Raw genomic sequence first — 27,215 nt, forward strand, 5'->3', positions numbered from 1 at the left:
TTTTCCTTTCTCTGGGGACTTGACGATGTATAACGTTACGTCATAAACTGGCCTGGTACACTGTTTGTTCTGTGGTGCGATCCATTAATAACACCTTGTAACTAGGACAGTTTTTTCCCCCCGTTCTCCATCTGGCTATTTATAGTGAAGCCTAATTCCTTGGAATTAAAACGCATCGATTAACATTAACGGCTATAACTGATTTAACTTGAAGGACTGGAATTTGTGGCTTGGAGCTGTGGGACAAGGACGGAAAGCGGCGTGCGGCATGCCCGAATGGAATGATCTAGCAAACGTCCACACACGCTGGCCCAGCTGGTGGAGGAGAGAGCTCAGAGATGGTGGAAAGCACGTGGGTGTGTGGGGTCTCCTAAGGAGAACAGGAGAGCAGGGTGCTGAGGACGAAGATGAGAAGGGTCACTGGCCACACACCTGGAGCCAGGGGCTGGCGGATGGTCACCGAGACAGGAGGGAAATGGGCCATGTCACGTGCTGCGGAAAGACCAAAGAGACACGAGTGGACGAATGTCACTGGCACTTTGCGGTAGGGAGGCCCCTGGTGGCCTCAGCCTGAGCAGTTTCGGTGGGGCCCTGGAGGGGGAAGAATCACGGGAGGGGGGCGGGAATAGACGTGCAGGTGCCAAGGCCGTTGGGCTCACGGCAGTGACCCGTGCCTTCCTCTCCAGCTGGGCTCCTGCTCACTGCCGCTTTGGGATCTTGCCTGCCCGGGGCCGCTTCCCACGGTTCTGTGCCGAGCTCTGAAGCCCCTGTGGCCTTCAGGCCCGTTTGCCGCTTCAGGCGGGGTCTCCTGCTGGCTGGCTGTCCCCGCAGGGAGGCTGTTCTAGGAGCTAAATCTTGTTAAAAACCAGAAGCGGAATTTGCTGAGTGCCTGTTACATACCGGCCGGTTGCGAGCATCTTCCACCAGTGCTGTGACACAGGTGCGGTAGGGAAAAAGCAGACAGACTGAGAGAGAGGTCGCTGGCATCCGACACCAGGCAGGCGGGACGCTATGGTCGGGCGCTGGTCCACTAACACACTCCAGCGGGAGCAGGGGCCCAGGGGTCCCAGGGACGGGGGTTGGAGGTGTGGTTGTGTGTCCAAGTGCGCGGATGGTGCCCTCGGAAGAAACAAGGTATCTTCTGTGAGAGGGCAGACACTCCAAGGAGGCGAGGCTTTATCCCAGATAAAAGGGAACTTGCCACAAAGAAACGCTGCTCGGGAGCTGAAGGCCCTTCCTTTCCAAAGTGCGAGGGTCTGGTCTCTGGAAGTGTGTTTTCACCTTCTTGGAAGTTCTCTGTTTGAATTTTGAAATTTCGAGGAAATAACATTTTGTAAAGTCATCATCCTACACGTACTTTTTCTGCCCCGTGGCTGCATCGTATTCTGTCCGTATTTTCACCACAGTTATTTGCAGAAGGCCCCCCTGTTTCCCTCTGCTATAAATAACATGGAGATGAACACCTGTTCAGTCATCTCCGTGGGCATCTCTGATCGTCGCTGGAAGTTAAGATTGCTGGTTCAAAGGAGGCGCACATCTGTGAAGACCGACGAGCACGCCACCCTAGTTTGGTTTTCCATCACTCTGCAGAATTTCACGACAGCCGAGAATTTCTATTTGTAAAACTGAGCGTAGGGATTTTTCTGGAAGCTAATCAATGACTTCAGGCTTATCAGCCGTTGCACTGTGCTGACTCCAGAAGATTTTGAGTTTCTCCCATGTCTCAAAGAAAACTTACGATTTTAATTATTCATGAAGCATTTAAATAAGCTTCTTGCCCCGCGTCAAATAATGCAGCATTACGTATTGGGGGATAAACTGTTTACTTACGCTTTTTGAAGTTAATGAAGTTAAAGTCTAAGAGTCTCGTATAAATGTCAGGGTAAAATACAATGCTAATTTAGTTTAAGAGAAACAACACTGATTTTCTTATTTTCCGGAGTGAATTTTCTCCTGATGTGTTTTTTTTTTATTAATTTTTTTTTTAATTGAGAGAGAGAGAGACAGAGCATGAGCAGGGGAGGGGCAGAGAGAGAGGGAGACACTGAATCCAAGCAGGCTCCAGGCTCTGAGCTGTCAGCACGGAGCCCAGCTCAGGGCTTGAACTCGTGAACCGCCAGATCATGACCTGAGCCCCCAGGCGCCCTTCCTGGCAGGTTTTTAATTGAGAGCTGGGCGTCTGGCACCCTGTCCCGTGAGAAGGAGTTGGTTCCCAGAAGTAGCTACAAGCCAAAATATCTTAATACGATGCTTACGATGCCTTGTTTATCAGCAGCACAACGTTTAAAACTGGGGTTTTATCTCGAGTGGCTCATTTAATGACAACACTGCCAAAAGGTAGTTTCACTTACAAAAATAAAACAAATTAAGTTCTTTACAACCTTTACTAGTGTTAAAACCGGATGCGATGCACCAGTGGGATGGGGCGGGGGGGGGGGGGGGGGGGAGGGGGCGTGGCTGTTGTTAAGCGTCTCCCAGCAGGGCTGAGCTGGCTGGTGGAGAGCGAGAACACCCCTGCAGCCTGGCTGGGCGATGCCGCCTCCCTGCAGCAGGGAAGGAGGAAGGACGGACGGATGGACGTCCTTTGTTGTTCAAAATCAGCCTCCAACTGCAGTCCTCAGGCAGGCGCATCCTCTGGGGCGGGGCTCCTCCCTGCGGGCTGGGTGCGAGGGAGGGTTTCTATGGCAACGACCACGCGGCTGCAGTGACCTCTTACCCCATGCGTCTTTGGTTCGAAACTCCTAGGGGCTCGCAGCCTCCCAGGAGGTGCCCCAGGGTCCCGGCCACACCGCAGACGCGGGCCAGGTGATTTCGCCTCTCTGTGCCTCAGCGTCCTTCCTGGGAAAGCGCTCTAGTTCATGAGCTTGTTGTAAGGATGAAGAGCATCCAGGTGCGGTGCTCAGCAGGGGGCAAGCACTGGAGCCCCCTCCGTGCCCCAGAATCCAGCACCTTCGCCGTCCTCCCACGGGTCGTCCACAGACCCTGCAGGACAAGGCCAGCATCCCATGGCCGTTGCCACCGCGTTTCCGCTCTGTGACCTGTCTCGGGCAGCCCCGACTGACTGGTGCTTCCTTCTTCCTTGCCCTGAGCCCTGCGTGGATCTCCCCCTGGTGACCGGACAGCCCTCACCACCCCCAGCCGGCCGGCCACCCCTGCCGCGTCTCTGGCCTGTCCCCTCGGCTCGGAGCCACCTGAGCGGGAGCTCCTCTGTCTCCGGTCACCTCACAGGCTGCTGGTCTCTCTGCTTGCAGGGTCGGCCCCGCCTCAAATCTGCCTTCATCCAGGTGTGCCCCTGATCCCCAGAAAACACAGACCTCATGCCACGATGCCCCTCCTCACCGTCCTTCTCAATGACTCCCCCCAGCGGGCAGGAGAGATTTAAATCCTTAGCCTTGTCTCCCAACTCATCTCCAAACATGCAGACGTGCTGAGCTGCGGAATAACAGCATCTCCCATCACTCACCATCCTTCCAGACTCCCTTCCGCCTTCCTCCAGAAAGCCCTCCCTGCTTGCCCAGGGGGTGGCCTAGGAGCGTATCATCCTCACAGCATTTATCCTGATGTTTGGCTCTCAACAAGGTTTTTGTTGAATAAATGACATAATTGCCAAAAAAGAGAAATATTATTGATGAAAAGAAATGTTTGATTTATTATACCAACTATAATACACGTTCATTGTAGGAAGTAATAAGGAAAATTCAGACAATAATAGGAAATAAAAATTACGTCCTGTACTGTGACCAAGCATAAGACCTGTTAACACTTTATTTTCCTATGGGTTAGTTTTTTGTTTTTTGTTTTGGTGTGTGTGTGTGTGTCTGGTTTTTTTTTTTTTTTTTTTTTTGCCTGTGGACGTTTTTGAACATAGTCTCAATTGCATATTTGGAAACACTGCATTTTTTTTTTCAAAGTTTATTTATTTTTGGGACAGAGAGAGGCAGAGCATGAACGGGGGAGGGGCAGAGAGAGAGGGAGACACAGAATCGGAAACAGGCTCCAGGCTCCGAGCCATCAGCCCAGAGCCTGATGCAGGGCTCGAACTCACAGACCGCGAGATCGTGACCTGGCTGAAGTCGGACGCTCAACCGACTGCGCCACCCAGGCGCCCCGAAACACTGCATTTTTGATTCCCTTTCCTAAGGAAAGAAAGAAGCCCAACTCTTGTATCAAAATGCTCTGAAAAACGTTTTAACGGCCACAGAATACAGCACGGAGGACATCCCATCATGTGCTTGTCTTTTCTTATTGGACACAAAGAGGTTGTCCACACGTTTTTGTGTTTCTTTGTTTACAGCTGTGAATAACACGGCAGGAAGTGTCTTCACGAAGAAGTAAGTTCTCGCACCTCAACCTGCCTCCTTAAATTAGAATATTAAATGGGCAGAGACAAATGTAAGCGGCGTAAACATGTGTGACGGGCCTGACACCCGTTCCCAAATTGCTTTCCCAAAAGGTCGCATCCGCGTTTACACTCACCGCGCGTTCACCGCGGGGTCGAGCGCTACGATTATTCTTAGCCTTTGTGAGTCTGACGGTACAGACTGGTAGCAGGTGAAGCTCTCGAATGCTCTGAAGTTCTTCTTGCAATTGTCAAAGCACGTCTGGGAGTGTGAGAATGTTTTGCTTTGGTTTTGCCGATTTGTAGATGACTTATTTACCTGGTCCTAGCGGTGGCCAGTGTTTTTTCTCAGTTCAGATCAGGAAGTGAACACCTTCCCGAAAGAACTAAGCCTAAGCCAGTGCTTGAGGACCGAACCGGAGATTGTCCCCTGGGCGTTAGTTGCCCGGTGAGACATTAATGTCACAGCCTGCTGAGTAGATGAGAGAGAGCGGAGGTGGGGCTCGGCACCGAAATGACGGCTCCACCTGAGGTATATGCTTACACACGCCTCTTTTTAAAAACAACACGATCTAGGGGCAGTTGAGCATGCAACGTCGGCTCAGGTCGTGATCTCACGGTTCGTGGGTTCGAGCCCTGCGTCGGGCTCTGTGCTGACAGCGGAGAGCCTGGAACTTGCTTCGGATTCTGCGTCTCCTTCTGTCTCTGCTCCTCTCCCGTTCACACTCTGTCTCTCTGTCTCTCAAAAAATAAATCAAACAGGACGCCTGGGTGGCTCAGTCGGTTAAGCGTCTGACTTCAGCTCAGGCCATGATCTCACGGTTCGTGAGTTCGAGCCCCGCGTCAGGCTCTGTGCTGACAGCTCAGAGCCTGGAGCCTGCTTCGGATTCTGTGTCTCCCTCTCTCTCTGCCCCTACCCCACTCACTCTCTCTCTCTCTCTCTCTAAAAAATAAACACACATTGGGGTACCTGGGTGGCTGTCAGTTAAGCGTCCCACTTTGGCTCAGGCCATGATCTCGTGGTCCGTGAGTTTGAGCCCCGCATCGGGTTCTGTGCTGACAGCTCGGAGCCTGGAGCCCGCTTTGAATTCTGTGTCTCCCTCTCTCCCTCTCTGCCCCTCCCCTGCTTGTGCTGTGTCTCTCCGTCTCTCAAAAGTAAATAAACGTTTAAAAAAAGAAATTAAAAACAACACGATCTCCTGAAACCCAGCTGGCTACTCCAGCCCACCGCTCCCTAGGACACAGTTGCCGAAGAGCAGAAGCCCACCGGGTCTCCCTCATGCCCGCCATGCACGAGATGTGTTCACCTGACGGGGTGTCACACGCGGCCGCCTCGAGAGTCAGCCTGAGCCGGCCTCTGCCAGAAGACCGGCAGAGTCTGGAAGAGATTGGGCACCGAGTCATTTAACTCAGCCCAGCAGGGAGGGCGGGTTTTCTCTGCTTTTGGACAACTGACGGAGGCGGCGGGCGGCTATAATCCTAAAAGGGAAAAAGTAACGCATACTCTAAGGATGATTTCTCAATTGGGTGTTTCGCAGAAAGGAAAAAGTCTGAAATGTCCCAAATAAAGCTGTTTGCCGTCATTGTAACACAGCTGGGAGGGCAAGAGCAGTATTGTTGAAATGGAGGTCACTGTGTTCTAGGAAGCCTGCGTCCTGGCACACTGGTGAGTCAGCCAGGCCACGGGGCCTTCGGTCACTTGTCATGACTGGAATAATGACATCTCCTGATGGGAGCAGTGACCAGGCTGGCGGGTGTTTGGAGGCCCCTTCTGGCTGTGGTTTTAAGGAAGAGGGAAAAACAGGGGCGCCTGGGTGGCTCAGTCGGTTAAGCATCCGACTTCAGCTCAGGTCATGATCTCGCGGTCCGTGAGTTCCAGCCCCGCATCGGGCTCTGTGCCGACAGCTCAGAGCCTGGAGTCTGATTTGGAGTCTGTGTCTCCATCTCTCTCCACCCCTCTCCCGCTCATGCTCTGTCTCCCTCTGTCTCTCAAAAATAAATAAATGTAATTAAAAATTTTTTTAAAAAAGAAAGAAAGAGGGGAAAACATTTGTCTGACAGTGGCCAGGGATGGGGTGGGAGTCAGGACCATGGACAGTCCAGCTTGAGGACATCACTCAACCCCAAGCCTCACTTTTCACCACGATGCCACGGGAACAGCGACGGTGACCTTTCAGGGCTGCCGAGGCGTCGCTGAGACCAAACACGGCACCTGCGTGAGCCAGCGGCCAGCGTCCCACGGGGAGGCGCGTGCAGCGACATCCACACCGCGCCTGGGTTCGGGTCCGCCTCTGCTGCCCACCAGCCGCAGGACCCCCGCAAGCTGCTCTGTCTGTGCTTTGGTGTCCTTGTCCTCAGTGTTATCAGGGTGGACAGTGCGATCTTTTCTCCCGACGGAGCTATTGGCAGAAATAACCCCAGTAAAGCACGTCAGACGTTGGATGAAGCCGATACACGCTGTGCGCTCTCGTTTTTGTGCAGCCTCACTGGAAGCTGGCTTAAGTTGGACACTTTGCAATGGGAGGCGAACCTGACAAGGACAGAATTTATGCGGAGTCTTTTATATTCCCGCAGCGACCGAAGCGTAGTAGGAAGAGCTGGGGGCGCACAGGGAGCGAGGGCTTTGCTGGGGCCCAGGGGCTTCTCTGAGCAGCACGCCAGCTCCTTGTTCCACCTGCCCCCCAGTGTCCCTGCCCCGTGGGAGAGGCTGGCCAGGGGCTGGAGCCCACCCGGAGCTCCGTAGGCCGGTCAGTACTGTCCCGGCTTTGTATGCCTGTGTGCGTGCACACGTGTGTGTGTCTGTGCATGCGTATATACCTGATTTTCTTGTGAAACATCTTCAACCTCTAAGCTAATTGTATTTCAGTCATGTAACTGACCAGTCTGACAGCATATTTCTTTTTTTTTTTTTAATGTTTATTTATCGTTGGGAGAGAGAGCATGAGCGGGAGAGGGGCAGAGAGAGAGGGAGACACAGAATATGAAGCAGGCTCCAGGCTCTGAGCTGTCAGCACAGAGCCCGACGCGGGGCTTGAACCCACGAACTGTGAGATCATGACCTGAGCCAAAGTCGGACGCTCAACCCATTGGGCCACCCAGATGCCCCCAAAATGAAGCTTCTTAAAACAGATGGAGCCTGGAATTCTTACGCCAGAGAGTTAGACTTTTGTGTTCAATGAAGACTGAATATTTGAAAAATAAAAAATCGGGTATAATAAATGCTTAAAATTCTTAGGTATCCGATATCATATTCGTTGTTCAAAATAGGAAAGCACCCCTGAAATACAAATTTTATCTTGCCCTTAAAAAAATACTGACTTGGGGCACCTGCCGGGTGTGTGACTCTTGATCTCGGGGTCATGAGTTCGAGCCCCACATTGGGGGTAGAGTGTGCTTAAAAAAAAACATATTGACTTAAGTTTAATCGTTCTAAATTTGGCTTATTATCCTGGCTATTCTGAGAGAGTAACTATCATACACTGAAATTAATATGTTACAAAAATCTAAAAATGGATGATACATATTGTTAAAATATTTCCCTTAGGAACTTAAAACTCTAAACCTTTCCATGCGATTCCTCTTGTCTCCTCAGGATTGTGTAGATAAACCATAAAATACTGACTTTCAGCGTCTTTAATAAGCAGCAGTATTTTTCCGTTCCTCCTAGAGCATGATGGAATCCCGTTACCATATGGTGGAGATGTCCAAACTCTTTAGATGAAGAACAGACTTACCAATGCACGTATGTTCAGTGCACAAGTCAGAAAAAAAGTGATCTTGCTTGTATATTAAATAAAACTCTGACGTGGATTAGGTCGTTAAATTCTTCAGCCGAGGGTTGGGGCCTCTTTGATTACCAACGCTTAAATTTTTGTAAGTTGCTTTAGTAAAAAAAAAAAAAAAAGAAAGAAAGAAAGAAACTTGGGGATGGACTCACCAAGGCTTGAAGTCGCCACCAGGAGGCACCACAGGCTCACCTGTCACTGGTCCGTGCCTTGGGAGGGGCTCTGGCAGGAGGCGGGGCCACCTCCAGGAGAGCCGGACAGACATCTGGGAGGAGTTCGGACTTCACCCCTCCTCCAAGGGAAGGCCGGCAAAGGTTTCGCTAGAGGGCTAACCTGCTCCCTGGTCCCTGTAATCCCTTCTTACTTCCCCGAAGGCCCAAAGCCAACGTTTCCTGTTGACAACCCCCGAGCCTGGCACGGTGCAGGGACGCTTCTGTGCAATGTCAGGGCACGTATCACAGTTAGAACTGGTTCCTTGCTCGTGCACTTACTTAATGCCAGTCTTCCCCCTGGAACGTTGACCGCCTGTTGTCACTGCTGCAGCACGGTTGGCTTGGTGTGTGATGTGTAGCGGGCCCTCCATCCATGAACGAGCGAAGGAATGGCATCGCACGGGCAGCAACGTTGGGGGGCTGTTTGGGGTCACCAGTCACTCGGGGGAGACCCCCTGAGGCCTGACCGGTATGAGGCAGGGGCCGTGGGAGGGCACCGAGATGGCAGTGAAAACGGCAGCCGGCTGATGCCGAACTGAAGCCGGAGCAGGGGGAGTGTGGTCTTTTGAGAAGAAGGCCGACAGCAGGGGTGGGGGTGGGGGGGGCGTGGAGGACATCAAGGCCCCGCGCCCACACCCTGCAGGTGTCGTCTCCTTTAGTCCTTTTGACAGCCCCGTAAGGTTGGTGCCATTATCGCTGCTCCTTTACGGACGGCGGAACCGAGGCTCAGAGACGTTCAATAAAGGGGACGCTGGCTGGTCACGCCCCCACGGAGAGGAAACGCCAGAGAAAGAGTCTAGGAGACCACAGGAGTTCTGCTTTGGATGTGACGAGTTTGATATGCCTTTGGGACATCCAGCTGCGGGCAGGTAGACTGAAGCTTGGAGAAGTCGGGAGCAGGAACATAGACCTGGTGCCGGGGACGCCTCGGTCACGGTCAAAGTGGGGGAGCCGACCGAGCCCAGGGAGCAAGAGGCATGACAGGAATCACTCTGAACACCAGCCAGGAATCCAAAACGACCCACCTCCACCACGAGCGCAGGCAAGGATATGACTGTGGTTGTGCGTTCTCTTTCTTTATTTTCTGTGGCATTCAGGAATAGGTATAATACGATCAATAAAATGCCAAGATTGTTATTTGCTGTTTGCAGGAGTGGTTGACGGTATCAGTTACATGAGAGACATATACAAAGATACATATACAAAGAGATCTATACAACGAAGTTGCATTATTGTTGCTGTTGTTAGTTTCTCGAAGCATAAAAGAAAGCTGGCGTGGATGGTCAGTTGTGTGGTTTCTTTAAAGCAAAATTAAAGAAGACAAAGAACGTATTTGACCTCTGGAAAGACCCAGAAAGCTCCTCAACCTTGGGTCCACGGATCCCCCGAGGGCCTTCGGTTAGATGTCAAGAGACCCCCCTGAAATTGGACAGGAAAAAAGAACAGCGTTACCTCCAGTGTGAATGCAGGCCAGACGCTGGGGTGGTATCACAGGTGTCTGTGACTTTGTCACCAGTAGAAACCCTGCTGTCTGTATGTCACGTCACCGCGGTTGCAGACAGCTGGGGAGAGGACAGACCGCTGTGCCAGCATCGTGACAGACATGATCTCTTGTCACCGAGTGCACTCCCAATGCTGTGTGCTGTCGGTGCACCTCCAGCCCTCCTTCCTCCCTGGCCTGTGAGGCTCCTCCCGCCACTTCCTGTTTCCCTGCGTCTCCCAGCAACGGCCTCAGGGCTCAGCTCCCAGTGTTTGTCAGGCTGGCTCTCAGAAACCCCCGTCTGGGAGCCCTGTCACGCTCTAAAACACCCCGCCCAGAGGTGCGGGCACGCCCTGGAGTGCGGTCAGCCAGCCCCAGGGGTCCCCAGGTCACTGCCCCATGTTACCTGAGCCCCTTCCCTTTCTCAGTCACCCAGCACCCAGCCAGAGGGTCCCCTGAACTCAGTGCTTCTGTTAACATGATGGCTCTGGCTGATACACCACATCACGATTTAAAAATCTATTTTGAGGGGCGTCTGGGTGCTCGGTCGGTTAAGCATCCGACTCTCAGTTTCGGCGCAGGTGGTGATCCTCGTGGCTCCGTGAGTTCGAGCCCTGCGTCAGGCTCTGTGCTGACAGCGTGGAGCCTGCTTGGGATTCTCTCTCTCTCCCCCCCTCTCTCTCTGCCCCTGCCCCACTCACGCTGTCTCTGTCTCTCTCAAAATAAATAAATAAACCTAAAACAATAATCATAAAAAAATAAAAATACATTTTTAAAAAAAAAATTTTTTTTTCAACGTTTTTATTTATTTTTGGGACAGAGAGAGACAGAGCATGAACGGGGGAGGGGCAGAGAGAGGGGGAGACACAGAATCGGAAACAGGCTCCAGGCTCCGAGCCATCAGCCCAGAGCCTGACGCGGGGCTCGAACTCACGGACCGCGAGATCGTGACCTGGCTGAAGTCGGACGCTTAACCGACTGCGCCACCCAGGCGCCCCAAAAATACATTTTGACAATGCATTTCAGAATAATCGACTTCCTTTGTAACCCTCTATTCTTTGCTTTAAGCATTTAAAAATATGATTCTGGGGGGCACGTGGTGACTCCGTGGGTTAAGTGTCCTACTTAAGTCATGACCTCGAGGTCCATGAGTTCGAGCCCCACGTCAGGCTCTGTGTCTCCTCTCCTCTCTCTGCCCCTCCCCTGCTCACACTCTGTCTCTCTCTCAAAAATAAATGAATAAGCATTAAAACTTTAAAAAAAATATATGATTCTGAGAGCGGCCACAGGCCCTCACCGGCGTGCCGGAGGCATCCATGTCACAAAAAACAGGGAAGAAGTCGAAGTGGTCACCAGCCCAATTCATTACAGTTCCCTCCCTTGGGTTTGAAAGCCTCTTGCAACACAGGACGTAAAGGTTTTTCTTTCCACTCTTCCTTCCTTTCTTTTCAAACAAACTAACGGAAGAAAGTGAACTTCGTGTTATTTTTCCCCCCTTTAAAAAGTAGTACGTGCTCAGGGCCCCTGGTGACACACGGTCTGTTGAGTGTCTGACTCTTGATCACAGCTCAGATCATGATCTCACAGTTTGTGGGTTGGAGCCCTGCGCGCAGCTCTGTGCTGATGGCACAGAGCCTGCTTGGGATTCTCTCTCACTCCCTCTCCCTCTGCCCCTCCCTCCCTCTCTCTCTCTCTCTCTCTCTCTCTCTCTCTCTCTTTCTCAAAAAATAAACTTAAAAAAAAATTTTTTTTTAAAGTAGTACGTGTTTATCAAAAAAAAAAATCAGCAAAAAGAAACAAAAAGTTTTCGGCGTCCTCCTGATGACATGAAGACAAGGCGTCTGTTTCGATGTATTTCCTTAGGGTCTTTGTGGTTTTTTATTTTCTCGTGACTGTTACGGGTGTGTGCGTGCGTGCATGGGTGTGTGTTAGACACACTCAGTGTTGTAGCATTTCGCATTTTATTCACACTTGTCGTAACACCATTTTTATAGCTGGACAGGCTGCCGTAAAGCAGACATGCCTAGGCTGACTTGGCCATTTTCTTCTCATGTAAAACTTTAACGCAAATTATTTGTTACTCTGGGGAAATATGCCTCACGTACAATTCCCTATTTACAGTTGAGTGGCAGTCAGTACCTTGTAGAACTCTCATCTTCCCAAACTGAAGCTCTGTCCCAGCTAAGGGACTCCCTGTCTGCTTCCCCCAGCCCCTGGCACCCGCCGTTCGCTCTGTTTCTATGAATCTGATTAACCCAGATTTTTACTATTGCGCATTGCTTTCCCATGCTAAAATGGCTTAAATGTGAGACTTAACGCAAGCAGTATCTGCCTGATGCCTGCCTTTAAAAAGAAAAACTTTTTTTTTTATGTTTGTTTATTTTTAAGAGAGTGAAAGAGAGACAGAGCCTAAGCAGGGGAGGGGCTGAGAGAGAGAGGGAGACACAGAATCTGAAGCAGCTCCAGGCTCTGAGCTGTCAGCGCAGAGCCCAGCGTTGGGGCGTGAGCTCACGGACCTCGAGATCATGACCTGAGCCAAAGTCAGACGCTTAACCCACTGAGCCACCCAGGCGCCCCTTGCCTTTTTTTTTTTTTCTTTTTAATTAAATTAGCAGCTGTCCACATGGAAAGCCATCCTGCCAGTCCTAAGTGTTCTTGTTTTGCCAATGGTGTCTGAAAATTCACATAGGGACATGATGACTTAAATCTTTCTATGTCCGTGAACTGCAGATGTGAAGAGCTCACGGCAGGGAGATGGCTTTAAAACAGATGTGCGCGATGGGGCGTCTGGGTGGCTCGGTCGGTGGAGCGTACAGCTTCGGTTCAGGTCATGATCTCACAGCTTGTGGGTTCGAGCCCCGCGTCGGGCTCTGTGCTGACAGCTCAGAGCCCGGAGCCTGCTTCAGAATCTATGGCTCCCTCTCTCACTTTGTCCCTCCCCTGCTCATGCTCTGTCTCTCTCTCTCTCTCAAAAATAAATAAACATTAAAAAAATTGTCTTTTTAAATAAAACAGACGTGCGCTGGTCACATACTTGGAAGCTTTCTTCCGCGTGGATTTCCAAACCTTTCGCGCGTCCACTTTCGCGTGGAGACTGCTGGACCTCACACCATCCAACCTCTGTTTTCTGGGAAACACTCTACAGTGACGCTCCTCCTTCCTCCTTTTGTGATACCTGCATAAACAGAGTAACTAGGATTTTTCTAGCCATTATTTTTTAAGTTGTGGTTAAATACACCTAACGGAGTTTCGCAACTTAACCGCTTTTAAGTGCATTCACACTTCAGATGCGGCCATCCCCGTTTCCAGAACTTTCTCTTTTTCCCCAAACTAAAACTCTGTCCCCATGAAACACTGAGTCTCCGTCCCCCTCCCCCAGCCCCGGGTGGCCCCCAGTCGACCTTCTGTGTCTGTGAGTTTCACCATTCCGGAGATCTCCTGTAAGTGGACCATACAATATTTGGCCTTCTGTGTCTGGCTTACCTCGCTTTGCGTATTGTTTTCGAGGCTTCACTGAAGTCCCTTTTAATCATTACCTTACTGGATAGTATTAAGCCGACATGAACATTTAGCTCAGGCCCCTTGGAAGGGCCCACCTGTGGCCACCAGAAGTTGGACAGCCCCTCCCCCACCCTTTCCCCCCAGATTTCTCCTGGTCTCCGCTGCCTATACCCCTTTGCCTTCTTCCAGAGATAAAAGTTCTAAAAGACAAAGATAGTTCTATGGTGTTTTATTCTAAATGTAGGACATATACTTTAAACAATCATAGAATATTAGAGCTGGAATCTCTGAATATTTTCATCTTTTTAATACTCTTAATTGCCCCAGCATGGCAGATCATTTCTTCTTTTTCAAAAGCCTATACCATAGGAGAGCCCCTTGACCCAAAAAGAGAAGTCCAGGAGCTTCTCCTGCATAATACCATTCTTTGGAGACACAGTCATACCCCCTTATCTGGCCTGTGAAATTCACGTTTCACATCTAGATCAGAGTCGCAAGTAGGAAGTGACGGTACCTCGAAGAAAGTAACTGTGGCCAAGTTCAGGCCTCTTGTTCTAGGAAGGTAACCTGGTTACTCCCGCATACTCCTGCCAGAGCCCCATGACTTCCGATTCTGGTTACTATTGCGATTCTAAGGGTTTAACCGGCTTACGTATTGCCTGGCGCGAGGGGTCACGTGCAGGCTGTGCATTCTGAGCTGAAGGCCAAGGGCGGAGCCATGCTGCCTGGAGCCAGAAGGCAGCGGGGGAGCGGGGAGAACGGGAGTTCGTCTGGGACAAGAGCTAACTCCCATTCCCCTTGGTAAATGGTGACTAGATACATAAGATTTAGATTCCGTGCCCCCTGAATTCTCTTGTAACATTGTGTCTCACACAGACCAAACACCTGTACCTCATTCACAGCTAACGTTTTATTTACTTAAATACTGATGGCGAATAATGACTCATTTGCTGCTTACAAACCATAGGAAGTAGGTAACACAGTTACTCCTATTTTACAGATGAGGACACTGAGGCACAGAGAGGGGTTTGCATAACTGGCCCAAGGCCAGCAGTGAGTTTAGGGAAACTTCCCGCCCAGGCAGAGCTGGTGCGTTCCTCTTCTTCCGGACTCGCCCAGCAGAAAGCAATTGTATTCTAACACCGACAATAGTAATTAACTTCACACCGGCCTCAGTGCTGCGCCTTCTCCAAGTTGCTTTGCCTGTTTATCTTTTATTGGTCAGAATTAGACTCTAGCCTTTAGCCAAGAGTGTCTTGTTCTGAGACGTGTCATTTGCTTCCTTTCAGGTGGTTCAGCAGGTGACTGACCACAGATTCTCTGCTCACTTTATTGGCGACTTTAATGCTATTTAAATTCTAACAAGCTCTGAGTCTGCCTGTATTATGACAGCAAAAGCACCAACTCACGTAGCTGCTGTGTCCTTACTACTTCCTTGAGCCTAGAGGACCCATGTTAAGAGGAGACCAGTAAACCAGGGCTGCTGGAATGTTCTAAGACGGCAGTTCTGATGTTCAGACAGGGTAAAGAAACCTTCAGAGTAACTACGGGAAGAGGGGAGAATTTGTAACCACGTGTACGTCTAATCCAAAAAACCAGTGTAACATTGAGAGTTCGGTGAAATCTTTTGTGATGATATATTTAAAAACACACACACACATAGCAGTGTCATATCCCACGATAGTAATTTTTTTTTCAATTATGGCAAAAAGGTCAGAGCCCGTTCAAAGTCGTATTGAGGAACAAGGAACTCTGCAGGACCTCTGTGGAGAAGACTATTACAATATACTGAAGGCCGTATCAGATTGGAAAGTGGAGAGAGACACCTGGTTTCTCAAATAAAATTCCAGTTTAGGGGACAAGACTGGTTTAACGTTTGATGAGTGGACTCTCAAGTCAATGTCGAAGAGTAAAGAGTGAGACGAGCCAAGACATTTTTGGAAAAGAATTAATGAGGGCGATTTTTTCGACTTGTTTGGTAGCCCCAGGTTCTTTGTTCAAACAAAATCCTACCTCCCTCTTCAAATGCAGTCAGTGGGTCCTCTACTGCTTCCTGAATAAAGTTCACCTATTATGTAAACAAAGAACATTCTAATAATATCTAAAGGTATTCTGAAAAGCAGTCAAATTCCCACAATGCCATCACTGAATAGAGCGGCCGGCTGTGTTGTTTATTCTGTATTTCCTTCCAGTCTTTGTCTGTATGAGTTCATTTTTACTTAGTCGTATTCAAAATATACTTGTCTAAGGACCGAGAACATGGAAAGCTTGGCTGCGGGAAGAGCTGTAGAGGCCATGCCAGAATTCTGGGGGGCAGCTGCCTGCCAGGGGCACAGCTCCGTGAGTGCTCCCAAAATGCTGATTAAAGCCTCAAACCAAACTAATTAAGCGACAGGGACTACCCACGGCTTCTCTAAACCCGGACGTAAACTGCAGTTCTGGAGTCCCTCATCTTGCCGGAAGAATCATCCGTGTGCTTTTGGAAGAACGGACAGAATGTGCTGCAAGCCCTTCTTGCCAGCCTGGGGGCCCACTGTGACCTGCCATCCTGCGTGGTGGCTGCGTCCCTCCCATTCTACACAGGAAGCTGGGGGTGGGGTGGGGGAGTCCCTGGAGGGCCCGAAACCACACACCAAGGAGCAGCAGAGCGGGGATTCCGGCCGGAATCAAAGCAAAGGCTTGAGGGCTTCCTGCGGGAGTCACTGTGGCCTCTGGGTGGGAGTTACTGGTGCCCTGACCCTTCAGCCCCTTCTCACCCTCTGTGATGGCGCCCGGCCAGAGGGGACGAGAAGCCAGGCCCCGTTCTGGGACCTTCTCCCGTGCAAGGCTCTTGCTTCCAGTTCACTTCCACCGTGACCCCCTTGGCCTTGGCCTGACGGTGCTACCTCTGAAGTCTCAGCTTCAGACTTCCCGCCTGGGGGGCCCCCACCTTCCGTCTCTATGTCTGGTGCTGACCGCTTTGCTCTTCCTGCTACGACAATTAGCGCGACTCCCCTGTGTCAGTTGGTAAGTCAGTGTCCTCCTAGAGCGTGGGCACCTTTGGTGAAGGTACAAGCCCCTGTACATCAGGGGTTCTCGCCTGGGGGCGTTTTGCCTCCCGGGGGGACAGTTGCCAGTATCTGGAGACATTCTGGGTCGTCCCAGCTAGGGTGGAGAGTGCTCCTGGCATCTAGAGTGCGGAGGCCAAGGACGCTGCTGGACATCCTATGAGGCACAGGACAGAGGCCACACCAAGAATTACTTGGCCCCAATGTCCCTGGTGTCGAGGTTAAGAAACCCTGCTCTCTATTCACGTTCGAGTTTCCTCGTAAAGTCTGATCCCACATTTGATACTGGATGTCTCCACGGAAGTGGGGTAAGAGGAGGGGGCTTCGATATAATCTGAGTAGCTAGCCTAGCATCAAAGCTCCTGGTCAGAAGCATTTCAAAAGGCCCCGGTGAGCTCAGAGAACCCCGCCCCCCATTATGCCAAGGCGGGTCCAAGCAGCCCCACAAGATGTCAGGTATAAAGGTGCCTGTAATTGACCTCTTTGCTGGTGCTCGGAGATGACGTGGTCAGGAGTGGCTATATGATCTCCGGTTATTCCAGAATTTCCACTCTTGTGCCAAACATGCCTCTCCAGACTGCTGTCCTTTGCTCCTCCTTAAACTTCCCTTGAATTTCACCTACAATACTCATTTTTCAAAGGTAAGACTTTCTGATTCTATGTTAAAGCCTTCTGTAAAGATACACAGTTCCTATAGATTGACGGTAAAGGAGTCGCTCGTAATCTGGTACTTTTCTGGAGTCTCTAGGTGATGACTTATCTCTGAACTGTATTTCAGGGACTCGAATGCAGAGGGGAGTAGCCTTATATCAGGGTAGGGGCTTGTGTTTTTAATGCCACGTGGAAGTGTGTGAGACGGTCTTCATTATACGTTATTTACTCCTTTCTTTAGAAAGATGCCTTTAGGGATGCTGTTTAGGAATTTCTGTACCTTGGGGTGGAAGGCGGCTCTCACTTCTGCCGTTCTCGTCCGTCCTTAAGTCAGGTGTCCTTGAAGTCAAGCTGCTTATTTGTGGGAATGCTTGATTTTTAAACCTTTGAATCCATCTTACCCGCCCTTAAGTTTCCCTGTTTGCTGTAGGTACTGCCTCAGTTCAGATCATAAAGCCCTACGCTCCCCACACTTCTTTTCTGTGAATGACATTTGCCGATCACATCTGTAGCCTGATGGATTTCTGAAGGGTAAAGATTTGTTCCGTGGCTGTGATTATGACTGTGTTCTACCTTTCTAGCACGGTAAACTCAGGGGCGGGAGCACTGAGGTCCAAGCCAAATAAATGAGTGAGAACCTAGAAAAAGCATTGCCTTCACTTATTTAATCACCATATTCTATTCCCAAGTATATGGTGAAGCGTTTGGTTTATTTCTTATCGGTGGGGTATTCCCTTAGCTAGTGAACACCATTCTCGAGAGTACAGTGTATTTTCCCACCTCCCTATTTATTCTGAGCAAAAGCCTTTCAAGTTGACTATTCAGAGAGCATAGGTAGATATATTCTTTTCTTTGCTTTAGAGTTGACTTGGAGGGATTTTTCACGATGTGTCCCTATCTGGCTGAGAAATGCATAATAGAGTTTGGTTGTTTTGTTTTCAATATTCTTAGAAAATAACTGGTCGATTTTTGCCGTGTGTTGTGCTTACAAGAAGCACAACTGGTTTTCCTAAGAGGTACTTCATTGGAGGTGGACGTGGCCGTTTCCTTGGTTACAATAAATGGGAGATGCTTCTGCGATCTCCCACGTCCCCGGGCTGGCCTCAGGATCACCAGTTCTGAGAGATGGAATGAAAAACTGGATCCTTTTTTTTTTTTCCTCCAGGATTGCTATGGACTTATTCCTGGACACTTTTGGATATGAACTTAATTCCAGAGTATAATAAATCAGAGATTGTGTTAAGTGTGGGTCCAACTTTACCCTGTGACAGCACCGCTGGGCTTTCTGGAGCTTGTTTGGGAATGGAAACGGCATCACCCTGGCTGGGCCAGAGACAGCTCTGTGGCAGGCCCTCAATTTCTTTTCCTCTTCCCTCAGCCCCATGCTCCACGGTCCCTGTGCCAGGATCGTGCTCCCTGTTATCTGTCCTCTCCTGGCCACTTGGTTTCTCATCTCCATTCAGCTCAGAATCAGGGCCAAATCCCAAAGTCCAGACACCTGACCCTTTGGGCCAGAGTCTCTTGGGCCTGTCCCCACCCCCACCCCCTTTCCCCCACTCTCCCTTGGCTCCCACCTTTCAGCCTCTCCCATCCTCACAAACCGAGAGGGACAAATGAACGTGTGTCCCTACCCGAGCCCTGCCCCCCATCCCTCCTTCCTCCCAGGCTGCAAGTCTGCCATTTGTCACACCTGCCCAAACCGCTAAAAATGTTTAATTGTAGAATTTGAACAACGGCATGCAGTAGCCGCGTTGTAAATTAAAGGCTTCGTCTCCTCCCTCCGTCTGCCGTGTGTAACACGGCTGTCACACCAGCCCACTGGGGCGGCTCATGAACGGGGCTGTCCGAAGACGCCTCTTTCTCTGTGTCTCTGACCTCCCCTCGTCCGTCTTGCCTTGTTGCTGGCACATCTCTCACCCCCTGCGTGTCGCAGCCCCACGATTCCTTCCCTCACCTCTTTCCTCTTCTGTGCCTGCGCTCACCTTCCTCGTCACCTTAAACCAGCTCACGCTTGTGACGGTGCCGACGGGCCTGCTGGACACCTCCACCAGGCTTTCTGCCCCTTCAGTGCCGTCCGCCCAAAACCCAAACTCATCACCTTCCTTAGAAAATCCAAAGGGATTTATTAGATGAAAAGGAAGCGTGGTGAATCGCGGGGCACTAGGCGGTTATTAAAGAAAAAAAAATTCCTAAAGACATTCCATTTTTAAGAGAGAGTTTCTATTCCCAGTTTCTACAAAAATAGAAAATACTGAAGATCTATGAGAGTTAATGATAACCTGCCAAAGTCCTCCGTTCAGGAGGATCATCCACCCACCCGCCCATCATTTCTGAAGTGCCCACCGTGTTCCAAGGTGAGGACACCCTCCCATTCTGGAAGGGCCCACTCCCGGGGGAGGAGAGGCTAAGTACCAAGTCATAGGCAGCCGAGAGAAGGAAGCGTGTGGTTGTATCACACCCCAGCGCAGGTGAGTGCTCCCTAAGCAAGAGCCGTTTCTATGCTAGAAACGAGCTCACTCTTCTTTTCAGCTCCCCCGGCCCCGGATGCTTCTGTCCACTGGAGGCAGCCAGCATTCTGGCCCACAAGCTGTGTTCGCTGCCCCGTGGGGTGCAGCTTTCTCTGCAGATGGCAAGCGGGGTCTGGCCCTCCACCAGATGAAGTGCTTTGTAAACTGGACGGTGCCGTGCAAGTCTGGGTAATCGTTTCACGAACCGGCTTTTTAACGTGAAGTGTTCTTTGATATTCGCCAAAGCGAAATCATAACAAAAATGCAAGCTCATTGCTTGTAGAAGGATTCAGAGACGTTCATTTCGTAGCAACTCGTGTTCACGAAAAGCAGTAGTTAACGGCTGATTGTGACTGATTTAGAAAAATGGTTTCGTGTCAGTCATCTGACTCAAGGCGAAGCCGAGAGCACCCCCCGCCCCCACCGTCTGCCCTCTGCTTCGTGCTAGGATCCCAGGAAGGGTTTGTCTCTGTGGTTCCAACACTTAGAACCAAACCGCAGCTGGAGGCAAAGCTCGCGAACCTAGCAACAGACCCAACACCATGGAGATGAGTAAACTCAGTTTGGGTGTGGCCATGTTGGTTAAATGTCCTGGCATTTGCCGGTCAGCTCTGCTTCTGCTGTTCCCAGAACCAAGTGAGACTGATCAATTTACCTTTGGCTCATTTCCCAGGGGTCCCTTAAGAAGTTAAGTCCCCGCCGATGATCTTACTGTACATCGGAGAACTGCTTTTTAGATATTGGACATTCAACTTTTGTTGAGGGGGCACAGAGGATCACAAGCAGGGCGACTTCTAGGAATGCCCGAGAAAGTCCAGAGCGTTCAGGAACCCTCACTACAGAGCTCCCAGTGACTGCACGTTTGCTGGTCCTTAACAGCCAGGAAGGGGCCGGAAATCCAGAGTCCACCTGTTAGAAGCGGCACCTTGGCCAAAAAACTGCGGAACTGGGGGGAATTGAACCTGCGTCCCTAACCTCACAACTGCTGATATAAGGACCCTGGGGCAGCACTGGCCCAGTCCAGACGGACGGCCACCCTGTTCTGAGCACATCCCCCCCCCCCCCCCCCACCGTCATGCTGCTCAGCCCGTGCAAAGACACCCCGGGTTTCTCCTGCTAACCTTCCTGAGGATGGAAACCTGGGGCTTCTTGTCTGCTTTCTTCTCACCTGACACTCAGGTGGTTTTAGTTTTGTCTTCTTCAAGGGAAAGTGTGTTGATTACTCTGCCAAGCTGCCTTTAGAGCCCCGAGCACGGGGGAGAAATGTGTATTTGGAGCGAGACATTGGACAGAATGTCACTTTTGACAGCTGTACCCCTGTCTTCCATGTTTCCCTGCACTTGCCGAAAACAAGCTTGTAGGCTCCTCATTAAGTCCTCACAAGCGGCCTTGCTAAGAATTAAAAAAAAAAAAAAAAAAAAAAAAAAAAACCTGCCTGGAAAGGGAGCTTCAATGAAGGACCTTTTCATTAGAGACCTATTTATAATCAAAATCAACAGAAGGCAACGCGACCCCTTGGGCCCCGGGATCTGCACAATAATATCAAGAAGCATGGATTCAGGGCTCCACTTACAATTTAGGCTCTGACATTCGCCCCGTGGCTGGGAATGGTTCTGGGACTTGGCGGTCTCCCAGGACTCCTGGACTGAGACACGCTCAGAAGGGAGAAGTCTCCTATCTGGAAGGATGTTGGGTTAGCAGTTTGCTCTGATGTGCTCCCACTTAGTGGAGTAAGAAATCTCTTGTGCACAGAATCTCTTATTTTACTGCTGGTATTGTTAGTTTATCCCTAGAACTAAAAGTAGTCAGCTTCTTCCTCCCTGACGGTGTCCTGCCACCCAGGGCTTCTGCAGCCGGCCCCTCTTGTAGCTTCTCTGGTCATCCCCGTTCCCAGCCATTTTAACTCAGTGTTTTTTGTTTGTTTAAATGTTTATTTAGTTTTGAGAGAGAGCTGAAGCAGGCTCCAGGCTCTGAGCTGTCCTCACAGAGCCCGATGCAGGGCTCGAACTCACGAACCATGAGATCATGACCTGAGCCGAAGTCGGACGCTCAACCGACTGAGCCACCCAGGCGCCCCTATGATTGAAACTTTTGATGTCATTAATTGTTACCTGAAATTATGTTATTGCTGGTCTTCTTGCCACTTTTTTTATTTAAAATTTTTTGTAATGTTTGTTTATTTTTGAGAGAAAGAGAGAGAGAGAGAGGGAGAGAATCTTAAGCAGTCTCCATGCTTAGCGCAGAGACTGACTAGGGGCTCGATCCTACGACCCCTGGATCATGACCTGAGCAGAAATCAAGAGCCAGACACTCAACCAACTGAGCCACCCAGGTGCCCCTCATCGTTGCCCTGCTTCCTTCCTGCTGTAGAGGAGGACAGGAAGTCCTGGACACCTTGGGTGGGGACTCTGGGGACCATGGGAAGAGAGGGGCTGACCAGCAGCATTGGTTTACCTTTCCATCAGGCCAGCAGGGCTGCTCAAAGGGGTCTGTGCGTTGGTACCCTCGGTCCTCCCCTCTATAGCGGGCACTGTCATTATCATTGGCATGTTTCCAATGAATCTCCAGACACAGCGCTAAGTAACTTGCTCTCGTGACAGAGCCAGGAATGGGACCAGGGACTTTATTCCAGAGCCCACTTAACCCCTTCCCTGCTCGGTTTCATGGAGCTGATACCTAAAGATTGGATGGTGGCTGGAGGTTGGGGAGAATGCAGACATCTGGCATTGCCCCGTCACAGTGCCCTGCTCTGGGAGATGTGGTCATCGAGTTTAGGATGGCCAGTAGCTCTAGAATTTGCCTCCCCAGGTTGGAATATTCAAGCTGACGTCTATCATTCTCACCTGTGAAGTTGCTGCTGCTACCAAAATTATAATTGCTTTCCATGATAAATTATGTAAGTTCCACACTTGTTTATGTAGAACAGTTTCTTTTCTCCAATGAATGTCACTTTCAAGGATCAAGAATTGTACCACACTAACATTTCAAAAGAGGCACAGAATAACAAGAAAACAGGCATTAAAAGGTAGGCGTTTCACTCTTTGAAAGGTCTATCGGCAAACCTGAAGAGATCATCCATCAAAGCTTGGCGCGGAGTTCGCCTTCATCAAAGTTGAAGCCTGGTGAATTTCTCCCACATCGGTCAGTCCAGGCGTCTGCTCGGCCTCTCTTTCTATCGCCCCTCCTCTCTCCCAGGTCAGGTCCTCTAGTCCATCCGTACCCCCTGTGCCCGCCCACCCTCCGGGTTAACGCCTTCCTTTACGAGCCCACTCCTCTGAAGCCTGGTGCTCCGGCGCGCCCGTCCACCGTGGGAAGGTCAGTGCGCACAGGCCACGTGCTAACATCTGGCGACAACTGTGGCTCGGCGGGCAGAGTGCGAAATTGGGCTGCTGTAACATCGAAACGTGAATCTGTGGTCTCGCAAGACTTTCTGGAGCCGCCTTTGCAGAGAATTAGGCCAAGCGATTCTATTGAAAACTCCCGTTTTGAGGCGGGGAGGTGGTCTTTCCGAGAAGGACCTTCTGGGCAGGAGGGGGCCCGAGCAGCCTCGACCCAGGAGAGGAGGAGGGGCGCAGCCAGGTTCCAGGCACCCCAGGCCCAGGGCCTGGCCAGGGCAGGGAAACATTCCGGTGAAAACCTGCGCCGCGACCTTCCCGTCGCTCCTGCCCCAGCCTGGCGAGGTCCGCTCTGCCCCGAGGACTTTTTAAGGAACGAGCAGCGCGCATCCCGGCGCGGGGACGACCCCGCTCCTCCGCTCGGCCCCTGCCTCACACCGCCCTCCCGGCCGGACCCCCGGCCGGTGCACGCAGCCCCCCCGGCTCCGCGCCGAACCGCTGGCACCCGCCCTCTTTGCTGCGCGGCCGACGCAGTTTTGTGGCTCCGGCAGCCGGCCCCTTGTCGGGGCGACGCGTTAACGGGGTACCCCCGCCAGCAGGTGCTACCGCGCTCGGGCCGAGGTGGTCGCGAACTCGGAAGCTCAGTTTGGCGCGAGTCAGGAGGGCGTCGCGGGGCGGGAGCCGCGGGAGGCGGGGGCGGGGTCAAGGCGGCAGTCCGCCCCGCCCCCCGCTCGAGCCCCGCCCCGGAGGACCCCGCCCCGCGCTGGCTCCTCCCCGGAGGGCCCCTCCCCCGCCCAGACCCGCACGGGCCCCTCCCCAAGCAGACCCCTGTCCCGCGAGCTCTCCACCCGCAAGCCCCCTGTTTCCCCGGCCCCCGAACCTCTCAACTCGCGCTCCCCCGACTCTGGGCGGACAGCCGGGGCGGGGTTGTGGGCAGGCCGGCTGGGGTCTTTTTTTGTTTTTTTCCTCCCCTCCACCTCCGCCTTTCCGGTGTCGAGCGGAGGGGGTTGGGTGGTGATTGATAACCGCGCAGCTGGGGCGCGGGGCGAGTAGGACGGACGCACAGGGTGGACGGGGGTGGCGGGGGCGCACGCGGGTGGGGAGCGGGGGTGGAAGGACCCTCGGGGGCGGGGCGCGCGGGAGGCAGGGCGGAGGGGGGGGACCCTCCGGGGCGGGGCGCAGGGGGCCGGCCCGGGCTTCACCGCCCCCGGGTGCCCCCGCCCCCGACCCGCCCGGCCCCGGCCACCTGCGCCCCGCCCCGGCCGCGCCCGAGCCCGGGAAAGGCGGAGGCGCGCCTTTGCTTAGGGAAGGGCGAGTTCCCGTTGCGACGCGCCGTGTGTGTCCGGGGACAGTCGTCCGCTGCCCTGGGCATCGCGGATCCCAGGACGTTCGCGAGGGCCTTTCCCGGTTGTGCGAGACGGCGCCCCTCTGGCCGGCAGGATGACCAACCCTGCGGCCACGCAGAACAAGGAAATAGACTGTCTGAGCCCAGAAGCCCAGAGACTGGTAAGACGAAAACACTGTCGAAACTTTCGGTTTGCCCCTGGCTGCCCGGGGCAGGGCGCGCCGCCGTCCTCTGGGCCCGGGGAGCTGTGGGGTGGGAGGTGCGGGCCGGAGCGGGCTCTGCCGTCGGGGCTGCGCTCCGGCCCCGAGGGCGCGGCCCCTCCTCGCGCGCCGGGAAGCACGTTTTACCGGCCGGAGCCGCCCCTCACCGGGACCAGGAGGAACGCGGGCGCTCCGCTCTGCCCGTAGCGGTGGCCTTTCGACGCGCTCCGCCCAGCCCGCGACGGCGGTGGACCCAGCGGAGGTCTCAGAGCTGCGCGTGGTCGGGAGTTTCCCATCTCAGCTGCTAGTTTGGTGTTTGACAAAATCCAGCACCTGGGAACTGGTGTCCCCACCCAGAGGCTGGCACCTCCAGAGGCTGGGGTAGTTTGGGGTAGTATTTATCCTGCTCTGGATCTTAGGACCTTTGGGGCTGAGCCCCATTCCTCCAAACACCTCCAAGGACCCCTGTCACCTGATCTACCTTGGCTGGTCTCCTGGGGTCTCCGGGTCTGGACAGGCCCCTCCCTCTACGGGATTTTGCAATTACTCAGCTCAATACCCAGTATTGGGATCCTGTATGTGGGGCTGGTTTGACATTGAAGTTGGACAAGGGGGTAGGGTGGCAAAGGTTTGTAATTGCCGGTTTTCATGAAGCTTGTGGTTGACTTCGAATGGGAACATAGGGAGGCAGAGGGGTGCACTCTGGAAAAGAACCATGGTGTCAATGCTACAGACAGGGACCCTAGATTTCCACTTTACTGGGCTTTTGTGGAAGCCTTGATAAAAGTTTGAGCCCAACACAATCACTCCTTCATCAGGCAGGAGTTAATCATCTACTGGGAGTTTGTGGAGGGTCCAAGATAAGACCGCCCTCGCCTTGGAGAGTTTACTGGTAAGCCGGGGAGAGGCGTAGAAATAAATAGACTGTGATGAATAACACTTGAAAGTTACCTTCCTTGGTGAGTATGGTCAGGTGGATATTTTTAAGGTCTGGTTTAGCGCGTTCCTATGGCCTCATTTTAAACCTCCATGAGCCAGACATTGAAGCTGGTTCCTACCCCTTAACCTGGCTGGTTTCCAGGGGCCTGGGAGCCTGCACAGGGATTCTGGTTCACCATCTGGGGAGCTAGAAGGAAGGACGAGAAGGCTGATGGGAGATGCTGGTGTTTCGCGGAGGGGTCTGGGCAAACCATAGATGGCAGCGCAGAGTGATGTTAACCTTGGGCAAGAATCAGAGGGACGACGTGCTGGGCAGGGAGCCCTCGAAGGAGGAAAGAATAAACATGGAGAATCAGGATGTGAGGATGGGAGGCACAGGCCATCGGAGAAATGAGGAGAAAGAACCAGTGTGGCCTGGCCCTGGCTGTCGACTCCCCTTCACCCTCACCCCGTGGACTGGATCTGGTTGAGACACACACTTCTTAGAGGTGCTGTGGGACTAGGTGCTAGCAGGTCTGGAGTGGGCTTTGATTGAGGCGCTCCATTGTTCCCCAGCGCCAGGACCCAGTACGCTCTGAAAACTGGAAGTTGTTGCCTTTTTTTGGTAAGGTTTATGGCAGAATTCATTTGGCCAGGAGACCTTCCCTGGCTGATGGGAGGCTGTTTTCTATCTTTCTCCCTCTCCTTGTGAATATTCACACATTTCTCTGCAGCCTGTGAATGGCCTTGATTGAGCGCTGTCGCTCCGGGTGGCCACAGACCATACGGTGTTTACAACTTACTACCCTCCTGAAATCCCAAAACGTTGAATTCTGGTCCCAGGAGTTTCCAACAAGAAATTGTAAACCTATAGGAGTTGTTTGGGTGTTTTTGTTTTTGTTTTTGTTTTTAGTAAATAGTAGCACAAAGTATCTTAGAGTGGGGCTTGGGGAACAGAAATAAAACTCCATGTTTGTTTTATGAGGTTAATGGTCTGATTAAAAGGAAGTTGAACAGTTGGGGGCTCTTTACATAAGTCAGCCCTGGCCCCAGAGCTCCGGGAGAGGCCAGCATAGAAACCATACATTTCTTGAACTTTTGTAACTTCCTCCTGTTTCCGATGGGTTGTGTTATCTCTGGTCCCTTTCCACATGCTGATTAGCACCAAGCCCTTACAGACCGACCAGCAGTCCTGTCCCGAGAAGGTGGACACAGCCTCCCAAGCCCTGTCTCATCATCACAGATACCTTTGCAAAGGTCCCCCAGGTCTGGGCAAATGCAAGCATTGACCGGAGTCCGTGCAAAGGCCGTAGGCCCCGCTGTTGCTCAGTCTGAGATTTTGAGCCCTGGAATCATGGTTTGTTTTACATGGGTCATTTTCCCAAGCAGTTAAGGTATAAAAATAGTTAAGTAAGAGCTTTTCCCATAGGATTAAGAGTGGTCCGCTAGGGCAGAGATAGAGACAAAAGTCCCTTTTGCTTTAAGAGTTAGTTTCTGTTCAGCCGAAGCTAACACGACATAGCGGAAGCCTCCTTAGCAACTTTTTTTCTTTTTTAACTAGAAAACCCTTGAGTCTAAACTGCCACTTACACCGAGCACAGGAAATCCAGTTACAAAACAGGTCTCAGGCCAAGTTAGTCGGAGTATTACCTGATTAGAGGTCCTTATCTGGTTTCTACAGAATTGTGAGGCCGAATGTTGGTGTAACATGTTTGTGCCTCAAAAGGCAATGTTCGAGAGGAATTTGTTATCCCTGAAAAATCAGGAGACGTGACTCAGCACAGGCATTGTTTATGACTGGTTACTCAGTGTTTCCAAGTATCTGTTCATATTTAAGAGTATTAATCTTGGAGCCTTGGAGGCCATAAGGTCCAAATTACTAACCTGTTATTGAA

At 51.8% G+C, this 27,215-nt stretch overlaps 1 protein-coding gene across 37 annotated transcripts in view; it reads left to right on the plus strand.

The window, feature by feature from the left end:
* Window positions 1-27,215, plus strand: part of LRRFIP1 (LRR binding FLII interacting protein 1) — a 141,540-nt gene that overhangs the window by 32,999 nt on the left and 81,326 nt on the right. For 4 of the 37 annotated variants that reach the window (XM_047846480.1, XM_047846487.1, XM_047846491.1 and 1 more), the window contains exon 1: window positions 24,101-24,363. The exons of 30 other annotated variants lie outside the window; for them this stretch is intronic. In XM_047846480.1, the coding sequence (XP_047702436.1) occupies window positions 24,298-24,363 (66 nt within the window). In that variant the 5' untranslated portion in view covers window positions 24,101-24,297. Of the gene's footprint in view, window positions 1-24,100; window positions 24,364-27,215 lie in introns of those variants that run through there. 3 more of the 37 variants (XM_047846509.1, XM_047846512.1, XM_047846521.1) reach the window with 2 other exon arrangements.

This window comes from Prionailurus viverrinus, unplaced genomic scaffold, assembly GCF_022837055.1.
Source record: "Prionailurus viverrinus isolate Anna unplaced genomic scaffold, UM_Priviv_1.0 scaffold_39, whole genome shotgun sequence".
In the NCBI taxonomy this organism is placed as follows: domain Eukaryota; kingdom Metazoa; phylum Chordata; class Mammalia; order Carnivora; family Felidae; genus Prionailurus; species Prionailurus viverrinus.